The 9,868-nt window shown below is 42.2% G+C and overlaps 1 protein-coding gene across 1 annotated transcript in view; it reads left to right on the top strand.

Annotated features, from left to right (window-relative positions):
- The first annotated feature begins 4,677 nt into the window (after positions 1-4,677).
- CMYA5 (cardiomyopathy associated 5) overlaps positions 4,678-9,868 on the top strand; it is a 46,066-nt gene continuing 40,875 nt past the window's right edge. The window contains exon 1 of the mRNA XM_082783449.1: positions 4,678-4,914. Within this exon, the coding sequence (XP_082639575.1) occupies positions 4,754-4,914 (161 nt within the window). The 5' untranslated portion in view covers positions 4,678-4,753. The remainder of the gene's footprint in view (positions 4,915-9,868) is intronic.

The raw sequence follows: 9,868 nt of genomic DNA, 5'->3' as shown, positions 1-9,868 counted from the left end.
GGAAAATACAGCTTTTTTCCTTTTTTTGTTGTTTGGTATTGGGCATTTAAAATATTTTCTAAAATTAAATAGAAAAGGAAATGAATGTAAAGGTCAAGGCAGCTGTTAAAACTTTTCTATGGCTATTTTGCACTGCATCCAGGTATAACTTTCATCTATTGCCGCTTCTACCATGGTTGTGAAAGCCCTTATAACTGTTAAACAGCAAACATTGCTTCTTGTGCAAAATGTAAATTCTAATGTAAGTGTTACAATGCAGAAGTAATACAAACTGTAAACTTCCTCCTGAGATGTCACTTACACAAACAATTGTGATCCAGTCTATCTAATAGTTTGGCTTGCTTCTTGAAACAGTTTCCTTCTGCAATGTACACAGGCTTTCAGTTTTAATCTGACTGGCAAACCACTAAAATATTGTCCCTCCATGTGTATTTGCCTCCATATTGGCCTTCATCTTTATAAGTTGATAGGTTTTTCCACCTTCCTTTTTACCTCATTTTATTTGAAATGCAACCAGAAGTTTTCAGTGCAGAATGATGCCTTGATTAAAAGATGGCATACAAATGGGGAGGTGGAGATGTTGCTTTAAAAAAAAAATAAAAATCTTGCCATCTTTTTGTCTATAAAATGTAAACTGTCTTGAAAATAGTATAACTAAGAATGGGCATGTGTTTAAACTTTGCAAAAATGTGTTTTAAGTGAGCTGGACATGAATGACAAAACTTCATGCATGACTATCTCATAAGAGATATAGACTCACAGAATCACAGAATTGAGGGGGTTGGAAGGGACCTCGAAAGATCATCAGGTCCAATCATCTTGCCAAAGCAAGTCCCTTAGACCAGGGTGCCCAGGTAGGTGTCCAGATGGGCCTTGAATATCTCCAGAGAAGGAGACTTCACAACCTCCCTGGGCAACCTGTCCCAGTGCTCTGTCACCCTCACCGTGAAGAAGTTCTTTTGCGTGTTGGTGCAGAACTATATGCAATCCATCTTGTGACCATTACTCCTTGTCCTGTCCCCACAAACCACTGAAAAGAGGTTGGCCAAATCCCTCTGTCTCCCACACCTCAGGTATTTATACACATTGATGAGATCCCCTCTCAGTCTTTTCTCCAGGCTGAACAGACCCAGGTCTCTCAGCCTTTCCTGACAGGGAAGATGCTCCAGGCCCCATATCATCTTTGTGGCCCTCTGCTGGACTCTTTCCAGGGCATCCCTGTCTTTCTTGCACCAGGGAGCCCAGAACTGGACACAGTACTCCAGGTGAGGCCTGACCAGGGCAGAGTAGAGGGGCAGCATCACCTTCCTTGACCTGCTGTCCACGCTCCTTTTAACGCACCCCAGGATCCCATTGTCCCTCTTGGCCATGAGGGCACAGTGCTGGCTCATGGTCAGCACATGTACAGTAAAAAATAACCATCACTTTTGGAGTTAACATGTCCCACACCTTAAATTGTTGTTTTGTGTTAGAAATGTTTTTTTTTTTTTTTCAGTATCTGTTTCAAAATAGACCAATAAAAATCTGAAACCTTCAAGCAACTTCTTAAAGTGACCCAATTCAGTAATCTTTTGAATACAATCTTACAATGGCTTGTATCCTTAAAAATAATATTAAAAAGAAAAAAAAAAAGAAAAGAAAAAAGTTGATGTACTTCTGATAAGCTATATTTATAATCAAAAATGTAAAGTCTAGATGTTAGTTTTTGCAAATGTTGGGACAAGCATTTTTGTCACATCCTCTCTTAAGAGAAAACTCCACAGTAATTAACACTGAAGTAGCACTTAGCTGTGTTAGCTCAATTACAGGCACTATCCGGTGACGTGCAAATTAATGTGACTTGGTTTACCTTACGGTGAAAGAAGCGAATTGGACAAGTGGGTATCTAGCAAGAGCACAGACAGTGGCAATACTTTCATGTATTAAAAGATAATCTGAGAGGTCCAGAAAACAAATTTCACTAGTGTCATCTTATATTATTCTTTTGTCAAGGCAAACAAGTGTCATTACTTTCCATGGAAATGCCAGACAACTGGAACAAGCGGACATGATGTCAGGCTGCAACTCTTGACCGAAAACTTCAGTTAAAGTGCCACAGTATCAGTTGTTTTGGGATAAGGACTAGGAGTTGAACTTTAACTTGGATTCAGTTCTGCATATACTAAAAGGTCTGTTTTTCATTGCTGACCAACATTTTAATGTGTGTGCAAGACACTCACATCTCTGAGGCCTCTTACTACCTACAATCAAAAATGCTTTATTTCAGCTCTGTAATTTTAGGGGTAGTTCTGTGTACTTGTTTTGGCATTGGGTTCACCTGTCACTTCTCACATAAATAATGTCAGAAACTGCTAATGTCTTATCTAGGATTTTAGGAACTCTCTTTAATCTTCTAGCGGGGTTTTTAATTAATCGGCTTAGATTTGTATGGGAGCAAGAGCTCCCAGTTCAATGTTACCAAGAGCTTCCAATTAAATAAGAGTAGTACCAGAACTGGCATAGGCTGTATGCTGTGAAAATTGAACTTCATGTATCTTCTAGCTCCCTTGCTTCTCATTATATGTGATATTTGAACTAACTGGGGGAGGGGGCATAACAAATATACTCTACGTATCTTAAGGTGTTCTGACAATATGAGAGTTATTTTTAAGAAATGCCTTCAGAAGAATCATAGAATGGCTCAGGTTGGAAGGGACCTCATAGATCATTTATTTCCAAACCCACTGCCATAGGCAGGGATGCCACCCACCAGACCAGGTTGCTCAAAGAATTCAATATAAAACAATTTTAAGACCCAAATTGAAGGGTTACATGGTTATTTTGGATAAATAGGCAGACATAACAGGAGGATGCAAGAGGAATTCTAGATCACCTAAAGGTAGTGTTTGTGAATACCATTCTAAATGCCTATTTGGAAACAATGCTTTATTTGAATTTAGGTCACTGAACTTGATTCACAGTACATTTATTTGATGTTAAATTTCAGTCCTTCAGAGAATGTCACTCCTGATCTAATGTACTCTTGCTCTGGAGAATCTCACATGTACTTTGTAGCGTTTGTTTTTGTCGTGTTTGTCTTGTTTTCTCTAGAAATTCAGTTGATCTTTTAATCCTTATGTGTATTGATATAAATCTTTCCCTCATACAGAGTTTGATGGTTGTAAGAGAAGCATGAAAGAATATGCTGTTTTGGTCAACTTAAAGGCTAAAGTAAATTGTGAGAAATACAGAAAGGAGAGAACAAGTTCTGAAAATAATTTGGAGTGGTACTGGTGAAAGGGTTGTCACCTTGTTGTCACCTTCCTCTCACTGTATGTGGAATGAATCAAAACTTGTGCAATACACACGTTTCATATAGATTCATTTCTACCAGGCTGTAATGCTCATCTACCATACATACACTTTCTCTGCACTCACAATAAAATTTAGAGTTTAAGTTTAGTATGCATTTCAAGTACTCTTCTTTGAGAAATTACATTTTGACCTTGTGAATTGTGTACCACTGGTGTCAGTGGGTTGGTCAGGAGAACAGATTGCTTTTATACACACATGCTGTTTAGGAAGTATTTTACATCAGGTGAATTTGACAGTAAAGTTTTAATTTAGCACTGCAGAAAGATCTTGTACTTAGAAATACCTGCTTGGGTGTTTCTGTACTTAAAACACTAGGAAGAGTTCGCTGATTGCTTGACAACTGTCTTAGAACTAAAATTACTGAGATTAGAGTTGTGCTGGGTGTACAAACATTGTATATACCTGAAATAATTTGGAAGTTCTTCAGTTAGAATCTGAGCATAGATGCTTTTCTCTCCCTCTTTCATTTTTATTTTATTTTATTTTATTTTATTTTATTTTATTTTATTTTATTTTATTTTATTTTATTTTATTTTATTTTATTTTATTTTACTTTATTTTATTTTTGTTTTATTTGATTTCACTTCATTTTTATTATTTTTAAAGACTTTTTTTGGCTAGTGATTTGGAAGTGCTTCCATTCTGTTTGTGAAAACCACAGGCTTCTGAGTGAAAATGCAGAATGTTAAAGGACAAATGGGGCTTGACGTTAACTCTTCATGGTAATACGATTTGGTTTTGCTTTAAATTAGTATCAGTTCTAGTCCACCGGAAAAAGATACTTGAGATGCCCTGGGATTTAATACATCAGTTGATTTCGGGGTTCAAACATATGCCCTACATGTTGTTGAAATCAGCAGTGCACCCGATACCCCTCAGAGCACAGCATTAATTACTAAAGGTGCACATCCAAGTCACCCCCTGGGTAATCTCCTGTGACCTCTCTAGCTCCAGGAGGTCTTGCCTTGAGCCACCACATGTCCCCAGCTGGGCTCCACGCTGGAAATAGCATTTGGGCATGCCAAAAGCGCCTTTTTTTGCAGGGGCAGGAGAAAACACTCGCTTTGTTTGTGCCTCCCCCCACTCCAGCTCTTTAACCAGACCCACTTGGAGCAGCTTGGCCGGGGCTTGGGCCCCGTTCCCCAGCCCGTGGTGGCCTTTGCCTCTGGGGCGGCGTGCGGCCAGGCGGCCGCTGCCACGTGCCCTGGCACCCGGTTGGTGCTAGGACCCGGGGTGGGACCGGCAGCGAGTCGGTGCTGCAACTTCACTGCCTCTATTTAAAGACTGCCCTGAGTCAGGAGAAGCGAGAGCTGCTGGGGATGACAGTTGCTTCAGGCAACCCTGGGGAGGACAGGGTCGGGGGTAAAAATCACCGTCGAGGGCCTGAGCTAGAAAGGGCATGGAGGGGTACCGTGGCGCCGAGTGTGACCGGGCATCCGAGACCTCCTCCTTCATAGAGGATGAAGAAGAAGAGGAAGAGGAGGAGGAGGAGGAAGAAGAGGAGGAAGAAGAGGAGGAGGAGGCCGTGGACCCAGAGGAAGCAGAGGAGCTGAGTAACAGGTACTGCCTCCCCTGTGGGGGCTGCTGGCGGCCTCGCCTGACAGCACTGCCCTGTGGAGGTGAAGGTTTGGGCCTGGGCCCGGTTCAGTTCCTCTTCCCCCTTCCCACCCCTGCAGGGGCTCTTTGGCTGCTGCAGATATGAGGTGGGGGGTGTTTTGGGTGGGGATGGCCGTAATTAGGTTTTGTGCAGCAAGCGCCGGCTCTGAGTTCCCTGAAAGCTTTTCTATTTAAAGAGCCTCCGGCATGCCAGCTCAAGTGCCATCTCCCTCTGCTCCTCCCTTTCTGGCTGACTCTTTGTCACATTTCGATCTGAGACGTGCTGGAGATTTGCCTGTCGGAGAGAAAACGGTCAAATATGATAATGGTGCAGTTAAATTTGTTCCTTTTTTCTGCCTTCGCTCCCGTCCCTCCCTCATCAGTCATTTTGTTTCTCAAAAAAGTAAAACTTGTTCTACACACTCCACTAACAGGAGATCTCAGGAGATTTGTGGAGTGGAATGAGGTGTCATTTGATTTTTTGATTTTTTGATTTTTTTAACTCTTACGTGGAAGCTGTGGTTTTGTTTGTTTGTTTGTTTGTTTGTTTGTTTTTCCTAACACTGTGTTTCTGCTGTGAGGAAAATAAGAAGAGGGAACTTGGCCCAGCACACAATGTGGGGTGTTGGTCCCACACTGCATGTGGGGGCGTCTGCAGCTCAACTCACCCTAACGTCATCTTTGGCCATGCAAACGCTGTTGCTTTCATAAAGAGACAGAGAAGCCACTCCTTTGTACCAGGCTGCAAGGTTTCTGGAGCAAAGCCAACCAGTTCAGGGTGCATACTTCAGGAAGAACCGATAACATCACCGTTGACTGTTTAAGATATTTTCAGAAAGAACATTTATATGAAATTTTGGTCATACAGGACCTAAAACCAAAGTGCTGTGGAGCCATCCTGCATTTAGAAACTGCTCTGAGTATGAAAATGCAAAACATTTCTCATTTTCACTGAGCTTCACCAGGAGAGAAAGAGGTGGCCGAAGAGAGGTGGTGGGGCAGCATCTGTGCAGCCTAAACCACCCTGAGTCCTGCAGGAGTGAAATTTAAACAGGGAAACGTAGCTCAGGAGAGCTGGGAAAGTTCTGTGCTCTGAGAATGAAGAGCCAGTTTTCCAGAAAGGGGGGGATGCCTCCTGTAGGTAATGCTGCTTTTCTCCCAAGGGAGACGTTTACTCAGGTCCACACAGGCAGTGAGAGGGGTTACGTGACTATAAATGGTATTTACACCTGCGCATAGCTGTAACCTGACAAGAAAACCAGCTGAAGCTGGAGCTACTCACTGCAGACAGCTAAAACACAACAGCCTGGATTCTTTTTTAATGCTATCTGCAATTAAATGGCTAATAATAAAACTCAAATTGTAGAACACAGCAAGAGTAGGAATGGCTAACTTTTCCATTAAAGGAATGGAAATACATGCCTGTATGTAACACTGCAGTTATTTACTGCTCACGATGGGAGGACGACTTCTCCTCAGGTGCCTGTTTGCAGCTCCCCACAGCTGTGACTTGCTGCTGGCTAGCAGCCTCTGCAACCAAAGCTCAGGCGTTGCATTGCAATGCTTAATTAAACCACAGAAATAATTCCCTTTAGCAGTCAGTTATATTACAAATTCCAGAGTTCATACCTACCCTTAACCATCTACTAATAAGAGAGATCAGAGCCTACCAGTGAGTTCTTTAACAGCTGTGCCCAGTGGTAACTGAGTATATAACTCCATTTGATTAGTTTAATTAGGGTAATTGAGATGCAAAATTTTGGTTTTGGCACATACATTAACTGCACTGGGCATTCAGAAATAGCTTATTAAAATTAAATAAAATGGATTCTTTAACAGCTTAAATTTTGCTATTGCAAATGTCAATGTGCTAGTAGAGTTTAAAGCCTTCTGCTATGCTCACTGCCTGGGCAAAATTCCTGGGAAGTACTGGCTAAGCAAGAACAGCAGGACGAAGCCCCTTCCATGTACTCACTGAGTCTGTAAGATAGTTATTGGTTGACAAACATTTTTTAAAGCCCCCATGCAGAACATAATTTTCTGGTGTTTTGAAAACGTAGCTGAGAGGAGATGTAACCAATATGCAAACTTGGCTGAAGACAGCCTGTCCTGGCCCCTGTCGTCACTGATTTATTTTTAACAGCCCCAAGCTCTCTGCCGTTTTTGTGTTCCTCCTTTACATGCAGTTGAATGGCACCTGATTGTGCAACATTGCAGTCAGTGGGAAGTTCCCCATTGGCTCCTTCTATTTCCATCTTTCGAGCACGCAAATTCTCATTCCTATTTTATAAAAGAGTTATGCAACACAACGGCTGGCCCAAGGTCGGGAAGTGCTTCAGGGAGTGAAGCAGAAGAGTCTCGGTGTTCCCCTGCTCCCTTCACGTCACTGTACAAGCCCTGGCTGACCTGCACCACTTCCACATGTGTTCCTTTGCAGAAGTTATGGAGCTGGGCATAGTTTTTGCTGCAGCTTTTTTCATGCATGCCCCTTCCAGCAGAGAAGCCTGGCTTCTGCGTCTTGTTAATCCCCACCAGCTGCCTGAGCAACGAGCAGGTGTCTGTGTACAGGGCTCTGATGGCAGGCCAGGGTAAAGGTTTGGTTTTGTTTCCCTTCCATAGCACAGGTAAAACGCCAGCCAGCTATCAGACCCCCATGGGTTACTGAGAGCACTTCTGAGGACTAAGAAAATTATTCTTCCCTGATAGAAAGTGCTTTCCTGTTGGAAATGCACCAAGTAATTCATAAGTCTCTTTAGAGTGTTAAAAAAATGCATAAAGTTGCAGCAGAGCTTATGGCTTGCCCAAGAATTATGATGCCTGCACATAAAGCAGAAAAGTTCAGGTTTTACTAAGCTTTGTAATGTAATCTGTAAACAATTTGGTTTCCTATCACAGTTTGTTATGCAAGTAGTGAGACTAACACACGACATCAGAACCCAATATAAAGCTGGTGTAAGGCATCACATCCTGGTCAGTATAAATAACCCATGCATCTTCGGAAGGTTCATGCAATATTTTCTTGCCTTTGGGCATTTTGCTGTCTGAGACTAATGGCTCTTGACAGATGTCTTTATTTATTTTTTTTTTCCTAGTTCCATGTAGAATAAATCGTTTAAATAGCAAAAATATTTTCAAAGCGCTTGTTTTATATTTTAAGGCAAACAGCAAATATGAGTAGATCTTAATTTTTGTGCTGGTAACTGTGAGATTACAGTCTTGTTGTGGGAAGATAGCACCCAAGTGATTTGTGTACCTGCTAGAATACCTGAGCCTCTAACCGCTATGTGACACTTGAGCAGCTGCAGCACAGTTCTGCCTCTCATAACTTTCCCAACTGATTTCCTTTTGCAGAAAGGGAAGGTCTCAGGATGTGTCTTATAACATAAGGCAGGGCTTATGTTATAAGGGCTCTGCAGTCAATTTATGTGTGTTTCCAGGTAGCTGGAATGGGTGTGGGACTCTTTTTATCTATTTAGTGATGACCTAAGAAGGCCAGTTAATGGGGAGAAAGTCATGGAGTTCTGGAAATTCCATTTCCCACTCCCCCTATTTTCCTTTTTTTTTTCCCCCTTCTCATTTTTACATGAAGTAGTCATTCCACAGGAAGATATGAAGTTAACAGTAGGCTAATACATGAAAGGCTGGGTTTAAAATAATGAGTTTCTGGTAGTTCCTAATTCTCTTACCCTGCAGAAGGAAAAGGATGATCTATTGCCCTAGGAAATGCAGAGCAATAGGGAGACACAGTTGAGCATACAGATTGCTGTAGGGCGAAAGGGGCAGCATGGTGAAGGCAGAGACTGCAGGAATGCGCAGAACAAAATCACAGAAAAAGAACATGTTTCTTTCAGCTAGGATGGGAAGTTGGCCTAACCAATTTTTTTCTCCTTGCGCTGTGCTGCGGAGTTGTGGTAGGAGACTTTAGGAAATGAGAGACCTTGCCTGTGCAGGCCACTGCCACAGCTTGACATCCAGGACGTACAGGGACATCCTGGCATCTAGGGAGGTGAAAAGTCCTCCCCAGCATCATACGCAAGGGAGCATGAGCTCAGCCTGCCACGCTGGGCTAGAAATCTGAAATCCCAGCAGGCACAGCATGCAAGTTGTGGTGAGAGGCAGGAGACTGTGAGAAGCAGAAGAAGATAAGAAATCTCTGGGGTTTGGGCTATTACAACAGGAAGCACAAAACAGATTGTTGGTGTCTTCAAGAACTATAAAAGTTTTGAGCCAATGTCCTAGCGTGGAAATAACAGACTGGCTGGTTTGCCAACAAGATTGGGTGTGAAATGTCTGTTTGGAAAAAAGCAACGTTGTCTGATGTCCCTGGATGTCAGCACTTTCACATCTCTATTTATGCACCTGGAACATTGGGAATGTCTTTTTGCAATGGCAGACACTTCCAGTGACTAGAAGCCTACTGCTGTACAGCATACAAATTCTACAGAGAACTAGAGGAGCATTTGGAAGTATGTTGGATGAAAAAGCTTAAATTGTATGTCTTTCATTCTGGCTTAAAAATATAAAGCAGCAGCTCGTTGCGCTGCAGAGGAAGATGGACTGTGACTGCAACTTTGGAAAACAGAGGATGACTTGAATAATTGAAGCTCTTCGCATAGGCAGGGCCAGGGCAGCCTGTTCTTAATAACTAATACTAGATGAAGTGGGAGAGCTGCTCTATTCTGTGTGGGATTTTATTTAATAACACCAGTGCAGAGGAGAAGGTTAAAAAATATATGAGGGCTATTCAGAAGTTGAAAAATCTATAAAAAGATTAGGCTTCTGTTATTGTGGACTCAGATAGGACCTGAATGTACTTCCTTAGTACTAATGCTATGGATTTTATTTATTTATTTGCTTATGCTATGCCCAAGTCAACCCAATACCAAATCATGAAACAGGCAAAGGAAGAGGTAGCAGC

The sequence above is a fragment of the Aythya marila genome, assembly GCF_965140915.1.
Source record: "Aythya marila genome assembly, chromosome: Z".
NCBI classification, from domain to species: domain Eukaryota; kingdom Metazoa; phylum Chordata; class Aves; order Anseriformes; family Anatidae; genus Aythya; species Aythya marila.
Note: the sequence above shows the minus strand (reverse complement) of the source record. Positions and strands in the feature narration are given on the sequence as shown.